A 19,350-nucleotide genomic window follows, 5' to 3' on the forward strand; every position below is an offset into this window, starting at 1 on the left:
AAATATCGTATATTAATGCATGTATGTGGCACCTAGAAAAATGGTACAGATGAACCGGTTTGCAGGGCAGAGGTTGAGACACAGATGTAGAGAACAAATGTATGGACACCAAGGGGGGAAAGCTGCGGGGGGGTGGGGATGGTGGTGTGCTGAATTGGGCAATTGGGATTGACATGTAGACACTGATGTGTATAAAATTGATTACTAATAAGAACCTGCTGTATAAAAAAATAAAATTAAATAAAAAAAAATAGTACAAAGGAAAACACCCACTTTTTTTTAATACAGTGCCCAACAACTGAGGTAAGATCTATAGAAGACAACTCAACAGGTACTACATGGAAACATAAAAAAAAAAAAAGAGGGACTAAATAAATCTGATTTAATAGGCGGATTTAAGCGTTAATATATAGCTACAGTGGTGATCATTTTGTAATGCAGAAAAATACAGAACACTATGTTGTGCACCAGGAACTAATATAGCATCATAGGGTAATTAAACTTCAAAAACTCCAACCAACCAACCAAACTCAGAGAAAAAGAAATCAGATTTGTGGTTACCAGAGGTGGGGATGGGAGTGCGGTGGGGAGTACGGGGTATTAAATGAAGGTGGTCAAAGGCACACACATCCAATTATAAGATAAATTAAGTACTAGGGGTGTAATGTACAATATGATTAATATAATTAACACTTCTGTATGATATATGTGGAAACTGTTACAAAAGTAAACCCTAATAGTTCTCAGCGCCAGGAACAAATATAATTTTTCCTTCTTCTATTACTTTGTATCTATATAAGATGATGAATGCTTACTAAACGGTGTGGTAACATTTCATGTAAACAAAATCATTATGCTGTACACCTTAAACTTATACAGTGCTGTATGTCAATTATATTTGAATAAAACTGGAAGGAAGCCCCCGCCCCCCCGCACACACAATGTAGCTACTAAGACAGAATATTAGTCTCTATGGAGGTAAAAAGAATAAACAAACAAACAAACAAACAAAATATATGTATATAAATGTTACTTTTTCGCTGAATTGATTAACCCAATCTTATACAGTAATCCAGCTCTGCCTCACAGTAAAATAAGTTTTAAATCTGATTAGTCCAGGCATAAACACAATCACTACTGGGAGAAGAGAGCAAGATTCAATTAAAATTTTTTTTTAATGGAAAACTTGTTATCAGAAAGTACTCAAAAAGAGTTTTAAATATTTAAACAATATTTCTTCCTTAGAATAAAAAAATTCTCTACTTACCCTGTAACCCTCAAGATCTCGCATTTGAATCTGTAGTAAAGAAAGGTCCCTTAAGATTTGAAGATTGTCTTTATCCCATTTTAGCGCATTTCTGTAACACTTAATGGCTTCATCATATTTCTTATCTGACCTCTGGAGAAGGCCATAAACATGCCAACCTAAAGGATTTAGTTAAGGATACAACCTCCAGGTCAAGAAATAAAGTTCCAATAATATTCTCTATGAAACTCAGAAAACTACATCTATTTATAAAATTACAAGCTTAAAAAACAGAGAGAATATAAAGACAGAAGGTAGTTTGATACAGTGGGGAAAAAAAGCACAGCTCTTCGAGCCAGAGAAAACAGGTCCAGCCTGGCTTATTAGCTCTGTGACCTTAAACAAGTTAATTTAATCTTATGTTTCCTCAATTATAAAATATAAATAAATAGAAAGTCTATACAGCAAAGCAAAGCACAGCAGTTTGGTGACAAAATGGAATAACATATAAAATGTTCACTGGCTTGCACAAAAATAAATGCTCAATAAATATTAAGAATTATCTTTACTTTTAAAAGGAAAAAGAGGGAATGGGTATCCATGACATGTAATTGTTTTAAATCAAGTGTATTTTCTTTTCCTTAGCTAACAAGGTGCTTGGGACAGACCCTTAGTGCAGTATAAAGTTCCTAAAAATCAACCACTTAAATTTAGGGTGCAGGTGGCCAAAAGGTACAGTCTCCTATTCAAAGAACTTCAAGTCTAGTAAGGGATACAGATAAGTAAGCAAAATTATAGTAGGTTGTAAAACTGTGCTACAAAGGGGGAAAATATGTAAATAATCTCACTCCCCTAAAACAGGTCTTTTTCACTTTAGATCTTGATTACTGCAAGCCACCCCATCCTCCTGCCTTCAGTCTCTCTGCTTTTACTCTCACCTGCCAGAGTAACCTTTTAAAACACACATAATCAAAAGAAAAAAGTCTACTTCCCTTTCCAGAAATGAGTAATGTTTCTCTCTCAGATCAGATTCCAACTTTTCAATCTAACAACTTCTACACTCCTTAACAGAGTCAGTAAATACAGAATTTCTAGGGTGACATGTATAACTGAAAATACATATATAATGGTATAAATTTTATTTGAAAAATAATCTTCATTTTCATAATGCAAATGACGAAGTAAAGGTTAACAAATCTTCTCATTTGGTTGGAACATGGTTTTAAAAAGCCTGAGATACACTACCCTTCATAATCTGGCACCCATTACCTACCTTCCTATTCCCCGCACCCCCATTTCAGGACTTGATCAACTCTCTTGAGCACTGCAACACCTTTTAACTGCCTTGAATCTTCTTCTTCTAAAAATCTATCCTCAAGGAGTTTAACACTGCTAAAAATTTAAAGAAATTCATGTTCGTCAAGAGGAACCCAGTTAAATAAAGCGTGGCAAGTACATACAGAACACCGCACCAACATTAAAATGATGAAAAGATATCTACAAGATCTTATTAATTAATCCTTTGCTTACCTTTTCAGTTTCTGGTTACTCTCAACTCACTCACTTCTGCTTTACCGGATTAGTGATAATTGTTGAACAAATTATGACATTTTATGTAACACTCAGAAGTGTTAAGCTTCTACCAAGTATCTTCCTTCACTAGACTGTAAGATCTTTGACAGCAAAATCCATATCTTTTCTTAGTCTGTATTATTCCAGACTAACACTTGAAAATTTGCTAAGTGTTTCAGCACTTCATTGTGTTAGCCAACAAAATGAGTAAAGAAATATTTGTCAAAAACTATTTAAAAAACAGTAACCCACAATTTTTTCTCTGTCTTCCCTCAGACATTTGCACTTGATTCTATTCTCACACTTCCCTTAATAAAATAAAATAAAATAAAATAAAATTCACCTCATACAGTACAGCATTATCAGGGACTATGTTAAGCATTATTAAATCTTTACACCACCACAGTGAAGTGGGTATGAGTATTCTCATTTAACACATAAGGAAACTAAGCCCTAAGATCACAGTTAGAAAGAAGCTGAGCTGAGACTCAAACCAAAGTGAAGCACACTCCAAACTCTGGGCTCTCAATCAGTATACTATACTGCCTTCTAATAGTCCTTATTGTACATCCTTCTCTAAATTCATGCTATGATGAAATCTGCAGGGTACCTCTTTTTTTAAGTGTGGGGAGAGCTTTCATAGATATTTTAAAAGCCAAGTCCCATTTATCTGTGACTAGATACAACAGTAGAACATGGTAGGTATATAAAAATGTTTCCTGAATGAAGGCAGCTGCTATTATTCAACTGAAGAAAGAACCATCTCCTCTGGAGTTACACAGTAAGAGACATCTAAAACTTCTGACTCCCAAATTGCTGCCTTAGCTCAAGACACCACAATCCAACCCTTAACTATACAAAAAGGATACACACATGACTCTTCAAGTCATTTCTCAAACCTCTACGAACCAATTCATAAGCTTCTTCCTTTTTTCCCAAACAGTTCAATGTTAATCCTTTCATAGCCAGGGTTTCTATTTAAAAAAAAAAAGAAAAAGAAGAAAAGGAAGAAAAAAAGAAAAAGAATTTAAAGATAACTAACAACAACAAAAATGGTAACCATAATCTCAAAAACAAATGTTACATTATCCTTAATATTTAAAACTTCAAGGAGATTCCTGGGAAAATGTCCAGGTTTTTACAGAATTAAAATATTTGTTAAATTGACAAATGAAGTAACTACACATTTCTATACTGTAGGCCTCCCTAGATTTTTTTTTTTTTAGATAAAAAGATACAAAAATGCATAAATATCTGGTAATCCATATGCTAACAAGATAAAATGATTTTCCTACTGTTCAGGGGAATTCCATGACCTTATTAAATTGCTCCTTTAAAGTATGAAAAACTTTATCTTGAAACAGACTATCTCTGTGAACCCAAGTTACATAAAGGTTAAATTCACTGTTCAACTATTTAAATATACACATAAATTACATTTCTGGTTTTCATAAATTTATCTTAAAACGGTTATTTGGGATTACTATTAAATATACAAGTAAAAGAAGATGTCAGACACCTGTCATTCACAATCCACAGATTAAAAAAGAGTTGAGGAAAATATTAATTTTCAGAAAGGGAAAAACAATATTTCTAATTTCACAATGTATATTCTATGAAACACAAATGAATATAAATATTCATTATGATTAATTTGTCTTTTAGGACTACAATTTAAAATTTATAGAAAAATTAATTAGGAATAAAAGATAAGGATTAAACATATTATCCTGAGGAAAAGTCAACATTTATAGTAAAACATAGATAAAGAAATGGAAGCGGGCTTCCCTGGTGGCGCAGTGGTTGAGAGTCCACCTGCCGATGCAGGGGACACGGGTTTGTGCCCCGGTCCAGGAAGATCCTGCATGCCGCGGAGCGGCTGGACCCGTGAGCCATGGCCGCTGAGCCTGCGCATCCGGAGCCTGTGCTCCACAATGGGAGAGGCCACAACAGTGAGAGGCCCGCGTACCACACAAAAAAAAAAAAAAAAGAAGAAGAAAAAAAAAGAAATGGAAGCAAAAAAAAAAGAAGGAAAAAAATGTGTACAAAATCATCATAAATCATGCATAAATTTAAAGAAAAAGGAAGCAAACAAACAAAATATATTTGGCAAGTAGCCAAATTAGCAAGGTACTGTAGAAAGTAACACTTTGTTGTTAAACAGGTAAAAATCTATTCTTGCAAGAAACAACTTCAAGTGTCTTAATTAATGAAAACCCAGGTTGTCAGTAAGTTTAGAACAAATCATAACTTATGTACTGTTAAAAAGTATTTTCAATTAAATTATGACACTTCATATGCAACCTGATTTCAGATATGTTAAAGTATGAAGGGAAATTGCATTTTAGACACAATGAAAGTTGGTACTCTGCTGTACTGAAACTCTATGGTGATTATACGACTAAAAGTTACATTACATTATGCATACTTTTGGAATGAATATAAAACAACCTAATATCCAACTGGCTAGCAAAACTATTTTTTAACAAGGAAATGGAGAGAGAAAATTTTAGATACTTTATTCCCACTGCTTTCCATCTTTAAACAATTTTATCACTATAGTGAAAGTACACGAGAGTAAAGATAGCTAACAGGGAACTATTGCTCTCTTCCTCTTCAATACTAAGAGAACATTATCAAATTAATTAACAAAGAGCCATGTTTCCTAACTACAAATCAGACCTGTGGAAGCTTATTTTTCCTTTGCTTCTTTACAAGTTTATCCTACAAACATTTCACTGTCCAATTTTCTACCCTCACACAGGCAAAAGCTATGTAAACTTTCAAAATCATGTCTTAACCATGACTGTCTTGAAAAACTAATTAAGATACAATGCTAAATAAGAAGGTGCAGGTTCATGAGCAAAGACCCAAATGGATACTTTATGAATAAGTTTATTGTAAGAAATAAAATTTATCTAGCTCAACCAAAGTTCTCAAGCAAAATTTTCTTGTAACATTTTAAATAAATTTATTTATTAAACTTAAATTAGCATATTGTCTTACTAGGTTCTTTTGCCTTTCCTATGGTGCTAATATTCAAAATAGGAATAAATCAGAACTCAAGTAGATTGTGTTATCATTTTCTCGACAATAAATTCAAAGTATCAGTATTAAACATCTCACAGGAGTCAAGGATAAGAAGGTCCATTCTCTCTGGAAAACAGTTAGGCAGCTGGGATTAACAGAACCCAAATAAGTGAAACCAGATAAGTAAGCAAAGCCTTACCTAATTATGCTTACAAGCAAGTGTACAGTATTTACACTTACCTCCATGCTCAGCAAATTTGGGGTTAGAGAGGATTTGTTTACAGAATTTCAATCCATTTCTGTACTGTTTATGTTCATAACATCTCTGTCAAAACAAAAGAGAAAAATTTAAGTTTAGCAAGAAATGCAAACAATTTTAAATTCGGTGCTAAATTTTTGATTCTGTTAAATACAATAAAATGATCACGTTATTTCCATATTCTCCTAAATCCCACTAAAACACAGTTAAAAAAAATAAATACAGTGAGTTCTCTGGTGGCTTAGAGGTTAGGATTCGGCACTTTCACTGCAGTGACCTGGGTTCAATCCCTGCTCAGAGAACTGGATACTGCAAGCCACACTGTGCAGCTAAAATTTAAAAAAAAAAAAAGAAAAAGAAAACGGAAGGTTCAAATACAGAAAGTAAAAGCAAGACAAAGGGACAAAATATACATTAGAAAAAAATAAGAAAATCATTAGCTTACTCCAAAAGGTCCAACAAGTGTTAATAATGTGAAAACTGAAAAAAAAGGAAAGGTGTAGAAATTATATTTTAAAATAACATTTTCTTTTTGCTGAAGGAAACAAGTCTCTGAAGCCACAAGGGACAAACAAGTGCATGCAAATTAACAAAGGGGAAAAAAAGACCCACACTATGGTACACCATAATGAAAATTCAAAGCCTGGAAATAATGGTCCTTAAAAACTTCCAGAGAGAGGGGCTTCCCTGGTGGCGCAGTGGTTAAGAATCCACCTGCCAATGCAGGGGACAAGGGTTCGAGCCCTGGCCCAGGAAGATCCCACATGCTGCAAAGCAACTAAGCCCATGCGCCACAACTACTGAGCCTGAGCTCTAGAGCCAACGTGCCACAACTACTGAAGCCTGCGCGCCTAGAGCCCGTGCTCTGCAACAAGAGAAGCCACCACAATAAGAAGCCCGCGCAACGCAAAGAAGAGTAGCCCCCGCTCACTGCAACTAGAGAAAGCCCATGCGCAGCAATGAAGACCCAACACAGCCAAAAATAAATTAATTAAAAAAAAAAACTTCCAGAGAGAAAAGAACAAGTCACATAAAAAAGATCTGTAATCAGAATAGCACTGAAGTTTTACTCCAAAGCAACAATGGAATATTGCTAAAAGCTATAAAACTACACACAGCCTTCAAAATTCAGAATTCCTTACCTAGCTGAACTGTCAATCAAGTATATGTAAGTAAAATGACAGCTTAAAGCTTCTCAGAAAGTTAAAATTTTATCTCTCTGCACTCTTCCTTAGGAAGCTATTAAAAGGAATCAAAACAAACAAAAAAGATAACATGGGACTTAGTAAATAAGTAATCTAATGCAGAAAAAAGAACTAGAGAACAACCACTCCAAAATAAAACAGGATGCCAAAGGCCACCATGGCATAGGTTTCTATCAAGGACAAAAATGGAAAATTTTATTTATAAACACCTGACAGAAATACAGGCACATTTGGGGAAAATGAGCAATGGGTCTATAGAAAACCAGGTAACTGAATAAGTAAGATAGGTATTAACTCCAGGAGAAATAAAGGCTTATATAAGAGAGTGTGGTGGTCTTAGTGGTCTTAGCGTAATATTTGGCTCAACAATAAAAAATACATGTATAGTTTTAAAAATGTAAATATTTAATACTGGTTTATCAAAATATTGTGATATAAGTATAAAGAGAGAAAGACAAATGAGCAAATGTGTGAATGATGAAGTTCCAAGTCCTCATTTTCCATAAACAGAAGTCAACAAATGTCTAAAATTCATGTATCAAGAAATACTGTTATAGGGACTTCCCTGGTGGTCCAGTGGCTAAGACTCCATGCTCCCAATGCAGGGGGCCCAAGTTTGATCCCTGGTCAGGAAACTAGATCCCACATGCCACAACTAAGAATTCGCATGCCGCAACTAAAGATCCCACGTGCCGCAACGAAGATCCTGCGTGCCACAACCTAAGACCTGGCGCAGCCAAATAATAAATAAATATTTTTAAAAAGAAGAAATAAATAATGTTATATTACTAAGCAACAGAAAAACAAATACCAGAGAAAATGGCTGAAGGACTGAGGGTGCTTTATTCTGGTGTGGGAAGGTATGGAGGGGATGGGGAGGGGGGGTGAGTTGACAAATTCTTTTTCATCATAAACCTGTTAGTGCTATCTGACTTTTAACTATCACCATGTGCTTTTATAGCAATAATTATTTTTAAAGCACTGTATTCATTACAGAAAACATCTTAAAGATATGACTCTATGCCAGATTTCACTGTCATAAGTTTAAACCAATTTTACTCACAATTTTTAAAACAATACATTCAAAATCTGGGAGGGGTAGTTAATGCAAATGATAATAAAATCATAGAAAAATGTGGAGAAACAAAAATGTAAAATTTTACATTCAGCACCATGAAATCAACTGCTTAAAGCTCAATGCTACAGCCAACTACAGAGCTGTCCTATAATCAACTATGTACTCACCATCTCTATTTTGTTGTTCACATCTCAAACCTAATACACCATCCAAAACACAACTGATTTTTCCCCCAGAATCTATTCACCAACTCTTCACCATCTCAAGAGATGCCCTTCCCTCAACTCACCCTCACTCAGATGATGAAGCAAAAAACCTAATTATCCTCTGTGCTTTCCTTTCCTGACACTTCCATTCTCTAGTAGATCCATCAGTCCTACTTTGTCTGCAATAGCTTCCTCTCAGCCCTTCCCACAATCAACAGGCAAAGTGATCTGGGGGATAGGAGGGAGGGGAGAGCAGAAGCAGTAACGTAACCATATGCAGCCAAAGAAACATCCGACTAAGCAACTAAATTTAGTGTTCCTATTTACTTAGCAGAAAGCCTAAAACTAATTTTTCTTATAATAATTAAAATAACAGTAAAAAGCATTAAAGGAAGCTATGACATAAAGACTAGGCTAATTAAAAGTGACACTCCTAACTTGTCACTATTTTCCAGGAACTACATACATACAAAGAATAGTTTAAGCACACTATTTTTTTTTAATAGATCTTTACTGGAGTATAATTGCTTCACAATACTGTGTTAGTTTCTGTTGTACAACAAAGGGAATCAGCCATATGCATACATATATCCCCACATACCCTCCCTTTTGAGCCTCCCTCCCTCCCACCCTCCCTATCCCTCCTCTCCAGGTCGTCGCAGAGCACTGGGCTGATCTCCCTGTGCTATGCGGCTGCTTCCCACTAGCTAACTATTTTACATTCGGTAGTGTATATTTGTCCACGCTACTCTCACTTCGCCCCAGCTTCCCCCTACCACCCAAAGTCATCAAGTCCATTCTCTATGCCTACCTCTTTATTCCTGTCCTGCAGATAGGTTCATCAGTACCTTTTTTTTTTTTTTTTAGATTCCATATACATGTGTTAGCATACGGTATTTGTTTTTCTCTTTCTGGCTTACTTCACTCTGTGCGACAGACTCTAGGTCCATTCACCTCACTACAAATAACTCAATTTCATTCTTTTTATGGCTGAGTAATATTCCATTGAATACACGTGCGACATCTTTATCCATTCATCTGTCAATGGACATTTAGGTTGGTTCCATGTCCTGGCTATTGTAAATAGTGCTGCAATGAACACTGTGGTACATGTCTATTTTTTTTAACATCTTTATTGGAGTATAATTGCTTTACAATGGTGTGTTAGTTTCTGCTTTATAACAAAGTGAATCAGTTATACATATACATATGTTCCCATCTCTCTTCCCTCTTGCGTCTCTCTCCCTCCCACCCTCCCTATCCCACCCCTCTAGGTGGTCACAAAGCACCGAGCTGATCTCCCTGTGCTATGCGGCTGCTTCCCACTAGCTATCTATTTTTTGTTTGGTAGTGTATATGTGTCCATGCCACTCTCTCACTTTGTCCCAGCTTACCCTTCCCCCTCCCGGTATCCTCAAGTCCATTCTCTAGTAGGTCTGTGTCTTTATTCCCGTCTTGCCCCTAGGTTCTTCATGACATTTCTTTTTCTTAGATTCCATATATATGTGTTAGCATACGGTATTTGTTTTTCTCTTTCTGACTTACTTCACTCTGTACGACAGACTCTAGGTCCATCCACCTCACTACAAATAACTCAATTTCATTTTGTTTTATGGCTGAGTAATATTCCATTGTATATATGTGCCACATCTTCTTTATCCATTCATCTGATGATGGACACTTGGGTTGTTTCCACCTCCTGGCTATTGTAAATAGAGCTGCAATGAACATTTTGGTACATGTCTCTTTTTGAATTACGGTTTTCTCAGGGTATATGCCCAGTAGTGGGATTGCTGGGTCATATGGTAGTTCTATTTTTAATTTTTTAAGGAACCTCCATACTGTTCTCCATAGTGGTTCTATCAATTTACATTCCCACCAACAATGCAGGAGGGTTCCCTTTTCACCACACCCTTTCCAGCATTTATTGTTTCTAGATTTTTTGATAATGGCCATTCTGACTGGTGTGAGGTGATACCTCATTGTAGTTTTGATTTGCACTTCTCTAATAATTAGTGATTTTGAGCATCTTTTCATGTGCCTCTTGGCCATCTGTATGTCTTCGCCATCTGTACACCTTCTTTGGTGAAATGTCTACTTAGGTCTTCTGCCCATTTTTTAATTGAACTGTTGTTTTTTTGATATTGAGCTCCATGAGCTGTTTTTATATTTTGGAGATTAATCCTTTGTCTGTTGTTTCATTTGCAAATACTTTCTCCCATTCTGAGGGTTGCTTTTCGTCTTGTTTATGGTTTCCCTTGCTGTGCAAAAGCTTTTAAGTTTAATTAGGTCCCATCTGTTTATTTTTGTTTTTATTTCCATTACTCTAGGAGGTGGGTCACAAAAGATCTTGCTGTGGTTTATTTCAAAGAGTGTTTTTCCTATGTTTTCCTCTAAGAGTTTTATAGTGTCTGGTCTTACATTTAGCTCTTTAATCCATTTGGAGTTTATTTTTGTGTATGGTGTTAGGTAGTGTTCTAATTTCATTCTTTTACATGTAGCTGTCCAGTTTTCCAAGCACCACTTATTGAAGAGGCTGTCTTTTCTCCATTGTATGTTCTTGCCTCCTCTGTCATAAATTAGGTGACCATATGTACGTGGGTTTATCTCTGGGCTTTCTATCCTGTACCACTGATCTATATTTCTGTTTTCGTGCCAGTACCACACTGTCTTGATTACTGTAGCTTTGTAGTATAGTTTGAAGTCGGGGAGCCTGATTCCTCCAGTTCCATTTCTTTCTCAAGATTGCTTTCGCTATTTGGGATCTTTTGCGTTTCCATACGAATTGTAAAATTTTTCGTTCTAATTCTGTGAAGAATGCCATTGGTAGTTTGATAGGGATTGCACTGAAATCTGTAGAGTGCTTTGGTTGGTATAGTCATTTTCATAATATTGATTCTTCCAATCCAAGAACATGGTATATTTCTCCATCTGTTTATGTCATCTTTGACTTCTTTCATCAGTGCTGTATAGTTTTGTAAGTATAAGTCTTTCACCTCCTTAGGTAGGTTTATTCCTAGGTATTTTATTCTTTCTGTTGCTATGGTAAATGGGATTGTTTCCTTAATTTCTCTTTCTGATTTTTCGTTGTTAGTGTATAGGAATGCCAGAGATTTCTGTGCATTAATTTTGTATCCTGCAACCTTACCAAATTCATTGGTTGGTTTTAGGAGTTTTCTGGTGGCATCTTTAGGAATTTCTATGTATAGTATCATGGCATCTGCAAACGGTGATAGTTTTACTTCTTTTTTTCCAATTTGTATTTCTTTTATTTCTTTTTCTTCTCTGATTGCTGTGGCTAGGATTTCCAAAACTATGTTGAATAAGAGTGGTGAGAGTGGACACCCTTGTCTTGTTCCTGATATTAGTGGAAATGCTTTCAGTTTTTCACCATTGAGTATGATGTTTGCCGTGAGTTTGTCATATATGGCCTTCATTATGTTGAGGTAGGTTCCCTCTATGCCCACATTCTGGAGTTTTTATCATAAATGGGTGTTGAATTTTGTCAAAAGCTTTTTCTGCATCTACTGAGATGATCATATGGTTTTTATTCCTTAATTTGTTAATATGATGTAAAGACTAGGCTAATTAAAAGTGATACTCCTAACCTGTCACTGTTTTCCAGGAACTACATACATACAAAGAACAGTTTAAGTACCCTATTCTTTTTTTTAAAAAAATTAATTTATTTATTTATTATTTTTGGCTGCATTGGGTCTTTGTTGCTGCACGCGGGCTCTCTCTAGTTGCAGTGAGCAGGGGCTACTCTTCGTTGCGGTGCGCAGGCTTCTCATTGTAGTGGCTTCTCTTGTTGCAGAGCACAGGCACTAGGCACGCAGGCTTCAGTAGTTGTGGCACGCAGGCTTCAGTAGTTGTGGCTCACAGGCTCTAGAGCGCAGGCTCAGTAGTTGTGGGGCACAGGCTTAGTTGCTCTGCGGCATGCGGGATCTTCCCAGACCAGGGCTCGAACCTGTGTCTCCTGCATTGGCAGGCGGATTCTTAACAACTGCGCCACCAGGGAAGCCCCCTAAGTACACTATTCTTAAAACCCTCAATTTGCTTTCTAAAAATTTATTTCTGTAAAAACATAGTAAGGGAACTTCCACTTTTAGCCATGATGGAGTGAGGCTGAATTTGTCCTTCTAACATAAACAACAAAACTGGACAAAATGTATAAAATAACTGTTGCCAGACACTGGACAACAGGCAGTGCAGGATTGTGAACCATGGGTTGGGGGGACATGACACACTTGGTAATGTCACTGTTTTACAGATTATAGCACAGGGAGAAGGATCCAAAGCAGAGCACAGCAGTCCACAGAGTTGAAGAAACAAAGATTGAAGGTCAAGGAGGCTGAGGTACTCTGCAAGGCAGAGTACTGCAAGTGATGGAACTATTCAGAGAAAGACATCCAAAAATATGCGTGGGGTCCTTGTGCATCTGTTGCCAGAGATTACAAACCTAGTTAGTGGCAAAATTCCTAGTTAGTGTTGGCGGGCCTAACAGTCTAGGTCCTCTGAGTCCCAGTTAAGAGCTCTTTCCATCACATACAGAAATTTTATTACATTTTATTAACATAAATATTATTAAAGCCAACAGTTTTCATCTTTTAACAGATCTTCTAACCAACAAACTCAACTTTTATCTCACCTTTTGTTCCTTTGCTTACTCAGTACTATAATCAAACAGGCAATAAAAATGCCAAAAATAAAGTGACAAAAATGAACACACACAGATTAACCAATTTGATAATTCCCCCAAATAACTGAGTTTACCAAATGAAAATGAAAAACCGAACTCCACTTTCTTTTAATGAGATAATAATACTAGAGCACTTAGTTTTTTATTTTATCAAACTTCAGAAAAGTAATTAAGTTTCAGTTCCTAATGATTATGCTCCCAATTAATGAAATTTGGCGGCTGCCCATATTGAAATTATACTCAATGCCACTAACCCAATTATCTTCTGTCAAGGTGACCCATAAAAATAATTGAGAATGGCACACCATTCAGTGTGCACTTAAGGAAACAGACCTCAATCTCTTTTTTCCCTAAAAGCACTACTCCTACAACAGGTCACTCATAACAAATGAGAGTAGTATTCTCACAGTTTAATGGAAAAAGTAACAGCAAACATTCAATTTACTTTACCCCAAAAAATTTCCTTGACACTTCTGCTCTTGCCCAAAGATAAACTCTAGTAGCATACAGGGTTTACAAGAAAAATAGGAAGTGGTGTATCATATTCAACAATTTCTTTCCTCCAAACATATAAGGCCAGATCTATGTATAATTCAGCTTTAACACAGGTTTCTGTCTAATCAAAATGGAATCTTATAAAAGCAGTCTTAAAGTATAACAGAAGATATAATCATAAGGAGTCCTTTTTCGAACCATTCAAAAGGCGTAAATGTACAAAATGAAAAAAATAATTTGCTTGTTTTTAAAACTCCCATGTAACGCTATCACTAAAGTTCACTCTACAGAATCATGGGAATAAAGCTACCATGATAAGATTCTTTTTTTTTTAAAACCATAAGATACTTAATGCTGCTTTAATCAAACCCATAGACTTAAAGACAATTTTTAGAGAATTTACTTTTATTTAGGTTAAGAGAGATGCAAATACTACATACAGTATAGTTTGAGCAAAGGTTTCACATCAATTCATTTAAAACAGGCTTTGTAAAACAACATTGTGGGCAGACATGTTAAGTTCTCCATAGTAGAATCATAAAATTAAATAAAAATACATGTCTATAATCCCATCTCTGAAATTCTTGTATTTGGGGAGTTCTTGAAATTTCAGAATTATAAGTAAGTGGTTCCCTTGGTATGGAATGAATGCCATAGTATTCTGTTTGTCACCTTGCCTGTAACATGAACATATGTTAATTCAAGATCAAACATAATAGTTTCAAAAATATTAGAATATTGTAGACTGTTAGCTTTCATTAGCAGCTAAATTTTAAAATATTAACAGTGTGCTACAGAAACAGTAAGGCAAAACAGGATATAACTCAAATAGAATGAACTGTTCAAATCCTGTGTGCTAAATGCTGGCACCATACACTGAGACTCCTGCTTCTAAAATGTCTAGGAATAACTGACACCAGCTCGTGCTCCTGCCAAGCATAAAACTGGTTAAGTAAATATGAAATAATTATTTTCAGCCATTGGACAAAAGCCAACACAGGACTGTGCTCTCAGAAGGGAAACAAGGTAAATCCCAAGAAAATCTTTTTTTTTTTTGCCTATAGGCATTTTCCAGACTGCAGAATAGAGAGGAGGAACACAAGTAGAACATGCCACTCTTACTGACCTAAACAGATATCTGAGACAGAAAATGCCTGAAGAGCTGAAATTTATGGAGCAGGGTATTAGAAAGAACTGTAGAGAGATGAAATTTCAGAAATTTGTACAAGAGTTTTGGTCAAATATTAAATTGATCAGGTACACTGCAGAATTCTACTCAAGTTGGCCAAGAACAACTACCAAGTAGCATGAGCTGAACAACTATGGATGCTTGTACATGGCTGGGAGAGATATGAGTTCCAAACATCCAGTTAGAGACTTCATTAAACACTCCAGGATTCATCAGAGACCCAGAAATGCCACACCTTGGGAATAAGGATAATCTAGAGCCACTTTTATTAAAGCTTAAAAACAAGAACAAGCTGATGCACAAGCAAATTAACCATCTGCCAAAACAAAACTCTATTACAAAGGACAACAAGATCCAGATACTCAATATCCTAGTGTCTATAATACACATTACAGAAAAACAAAAATTAGAAATGTGAAGAAACAGGAAATTGTGACCCATGACCTACAGAAAAAAATTAATCAACAAAAACAGATTCAGAGATAATGATAGAAGTAGCAGACAGACTTTAAAACAGTAACTATTAAGTAATTTTAAAAGATTGAAAGGAAAACATGAAATAATCAGAAAACAAACAGGAAATCTCAATAGAGAAATGGAAACTATTAAACCCACAGAACCAAGAATCTCAACAAACTCCAAGCAGGATCAACTAAAAAAAAAAAAGAAAACAACAAAACAAAAAAGCAAACAAAAAAAGAGGCACATCACAATCCAAATGCTAAAAAATAAGGACAAAAGAGAAAATTATAAAAGTAGTCAGAAAAAAGTCTGTATTCTAAAAGGTCTCCAATTATCATATCAGCTTCCACCTTAAGAAAGTAGAAGAATAAGAGCAAATTAAACTCAACATAAGCAGAAGAAACAAAAGAAAAAAGAACAGAAACAATGAAATAGAAAAGAGAAAAATAAAGGAAATCAGTGAAACCAAAATCTGGTTCTTTGAGAAGATCAATAAAACTGATAGGGCTTCCCTGGTGGCGCAGTGGTTCAGAGTCCGCCTGCCAATGCAGGGGACACAGGTTCGTGCCCCGGTCCGGGAGGATCCCACATGCCACGGAGCGGGTGGGCCCATGAGCCATGGCCTGTGCTCCGCAACGGGAGAGGCCACAACAGTGAGAGGCCCGCGTACCACAAAAAACAAACAAACAAACAAAAAAAAACCATTTATTAACTTACTAGGAGCCTGGCTAGCACTTAGTAGTGCCAGTGTACTGGAACTACTTTTAGTAGTCCTACTTCTGTAGAGCAGACAGGTATGGAGAAAGGGCACCTACAGTCTTTAGACTCAGAGCTATAGCTATTTAACGTTTTAATTAGCTAATATTAAATAAAATTTAAAATTCTTCAGTAAAGCTCCTCAGTCACACTACCCACATCTCAGGTGTTCAATAGCCACATGTGACTAATGGCTAACATATGGAAATTCAGATGCAGAACACTTCCATCATCACAAGAAATTCTATTGGACAACGCTGCTCTAGAGTCTACAGTTCAAATCTTAGAAAACACTTAGGTTTGCATCACTGGCTTAATTAAACTTATTAGAGCCTCAACTGTGTCACCTGCAAAATGTGGACATTAACAACCTTGCAGGGTTAAGGTGAGAATTAAATACAAATGTATATAAAGAACCTGAGTAAGCACTCAATAAAATGTTTAAACAAAGCACTACGGTAACAGTTACAGCTTAAAATATTTAGACCCAACACAGTTTGACTGATTATAGAGAAATCTGAAAGCAGAAACTGAATTAAAATGTACAATCAAGAGTAACAAGGTGTCTATTCTGAGATGGTGTAAATGTTCTACATCTTAAAAGGGGCATAGGCTGTACTGGTTTATGACTTGTCAAAATTAAAAGAACAGTATGCTCAAGACAACTAATAGAACGGTACACTCAAAACGTGTGCATTTCACTGTAGGTAATTATACTTTAAATTTTTAAATGTTTTTTGAGAAGAAAACATAGGAACGCTGAAAAACTACCTTTATCCTCCCTTTCCTTTAATTCTTTTAGTTGGAGCTTCCATTTGCAGACAGTATGTTAGCCTTTTATAGCATACAATTTCTGGCAAACTATTACAACCATGAAAACAAATCTTAAGAATGATTTTTCCCCCTCCTAGTTTTATACTATTTAAAAAAATAAGTCTGTCTTAATTCTATAGTAAACATCATCTGGTGCAAGGGGTCACACAGCTCTTGTTGGTACCAGTTCGCTCTACTGAAATGTTTTTAGCTATATTGAGCCAAACTCTATCACCCTCTAATTTTTGTTTACTGATTCTAGCTCTTAAGACTTCAGTTTTCTCTTATTCAAGCTAAGCATCTTTGTAATTTTAGCTGTTCCTTATATGAAAGTTTTAAGTCCTTTGACCTTCTGTGCCACCCTCGGAAGTCGATACAGTATTGTTTCCATACTTGTGTATTTTATAAAACTAGTAAAATTTCAAAAAAATTAGACAATTTAAATGGGGTTGGGGACTTCCCTGGTGGCGCAGTGGTTAAGAAGCCACCTGCCAATGCAGGGGACACGAGTTCAATCCCTGGCCCGGGAAGATCCCACATGCCACGGAGCAACTAAGCCTGTGTGCCACAACTACTGAGCCTGCACTCTAGAGCCCATGGGCCACAACTACTGAGCCCGCACGCCTAGAGCCCGTGCTCCACAACAAGAGAAGCCACCGCAATGAGAAGCCCTCGCACCGCAACAAAGAGTAGCTCCCGCTTGCTGCAACTAGAGAAAGGCAGCGCGCAGCAACAAAGACCCAACGCAGCCAAAAAATAAATAAGTAAATTTATTTTAAAAATGGGGTTGCTTAATTTTTATTTTTCCAAATAAACAATCTTTTTAAAATCTGTCAGTATTTCACAAAACAAAAGGCACTTCAAAAATTTAAAGTAACGAGTACATAGTCTCAGAACAAAAGACAAGAAAGGTCTGTGGGAATTTTACACCAATATTTTTGAGGTGTGCCAGCATTACGGAGTCGTTGGTCCTTATCTCTCCTAGTTTCGGGTCCAGAAGCTAAAGTTACAGGTGAGGTCTTACTAGCCACAGAACTGAATGTGACAATCACCATCTGCCTTCCGGATACGAAAATCCTGTTAATGCATTATAAAACGTGCCAGACTTCTCTTACCTTTCTTTTTTTTTCCTCCCAGCGTTAAATTATGTCACTTGAGAAAAGAAAAGTGAAGGAAAATTTAGGACTCCTGCTTAATGTGAGTAGAACTCTGCTATGAACTCTGATTGCTTAGGGATAGGACAAAATTCAATAAAACTCAAGGTATATACATATGATTGAGAGTCAGCTATTTAATAGAACCTCATAATTATTTCAATGATAAATAATCCCAAAGAGTTTAAAGAAAACAATGGAGTGGTCATGGGGACACAGCAACAAAAGTATAAGCAATTACTCAATTATATAAAACCTGAACTGCAAATTATCTTAAAGCAAGCACTATTATTTTCAAGCATAACACATAAAACCAGAAATGAATTATTTACAGGATAATGGCTGCCCCCTAATTTCTAAACATTACACAAATACTCAGAAAAACAGGTTGGGGCTTCCCTGGTGGTGCAGTGGTTAAGGATCCACCTGCCAATGCAAGGGACACAGGTTCAAGCCCTGGTCCGGGAAGATCCCACTTGCCGCGGAGCAACTAAGCCCGTGTGCCACAACTACTGAGCCCGCGCGCCTAGAGCCCATGCTCTGCAACGAGAAGCCACTGCAATGAGAAGCCCGCGCACCTCAACGAAGAGTAGCCCCCGCTCTCCTCAACTAGAGAAAGCCCGCGTGCAGCAAGAAAGATCTAACTCAGCCTAAATAAATAAATAAGTTAATTTAAAAAAAGAAAACAAAAAACCATACAGGCCAAGAAAGGAAGCAAATAAAATCACCCAGAGCATTACAAAGAGATAAGACAACTAAAAACTCTAATTTACATGTAATTGCATAAACACTGAAGACCAGAAGTCCCATGTTCCAATGGGAACTGTCCAAAAGAAGAATACAGCAGGGTCCTCGTGGTGAGTGAATGGGTAATATTCAGGATTCATTCAAGTTCACCCAAGCCAGAGGTCAAAAGGAAGTACTGAGAAACATGATGGATGAGAGCAATGGCTACTGGGGAGTCAAAATGTAGAGGCTCAGAAAGTCTTTAAGACCAAAGGTGGCAGTTTTAGTAAGGCATAGCTTTGAAGAAGGAGACACCTTAGAAGGAGAAAGTATCACTTGAAGGTTTGATGGAGAGGGCAGCACTGAAGATCAAGGCCTTATTGAACCAATACAGAACAATGTGGGACAGGGGACTTATTTTAAAAACTGCATTTGACTGTAGCAACAAAGAGGGTAC

The 19,350-nt window shown here is 36.4% G+C and overlaps 1 protein-coding gene across 10 annotated transcripts in view; it reads right to left on the reverse strand.

Moving 5' to 3' along the window:
* Window positions 1–19,350, reverse strand: part of NAA15 (N-alpha-acetyltransferase 15, NatA auxiliary subunit) — a 76,246-nt gene that overhangs the window by 45,674 nt on the left and 11,222 nt on the right. For all 10 annotated transcript variants that reach the window (XM_089911484.1, XM_089911486.1, XM_089911482.1 and 7 more), the window contains exons 2-4: window positions 6,089–6,173; window positions 3,688–3,792; window positions 1,268–1,425 (exon numbers count right to left, since the gene is read on the reverse strand). In XM_089911484.1, coding sequence (XP_089767610.1) covers window positions 1,268–1,425; window positions 3,688–3,792; window positions 6,089–6,173 — 348 coding nt within the window. The remainder of the gene's footprint in view (window positions 1–1,267; window positions 1,426–3,687; window positions 3,793–6,088; window positions 6,174–19,350) is intronic.

The sequence above is a fragment of the Delphinapterus leucas genome, chromosome 5, assembly GCF_059928025.1.
Source record: "Delphinapterus leucas isolate spDelLeu-1000000601 "Yukka" chromosome 5, BTC_Dleu_Yukka2, whole genome shotgun sequence".
Lineage (NCBI taxonomy): Eukaryota > Metazoa > Chordata > Mammalia > Artiodactyla > Monodontidae > Delphinapterus > Delphinapterus leucas.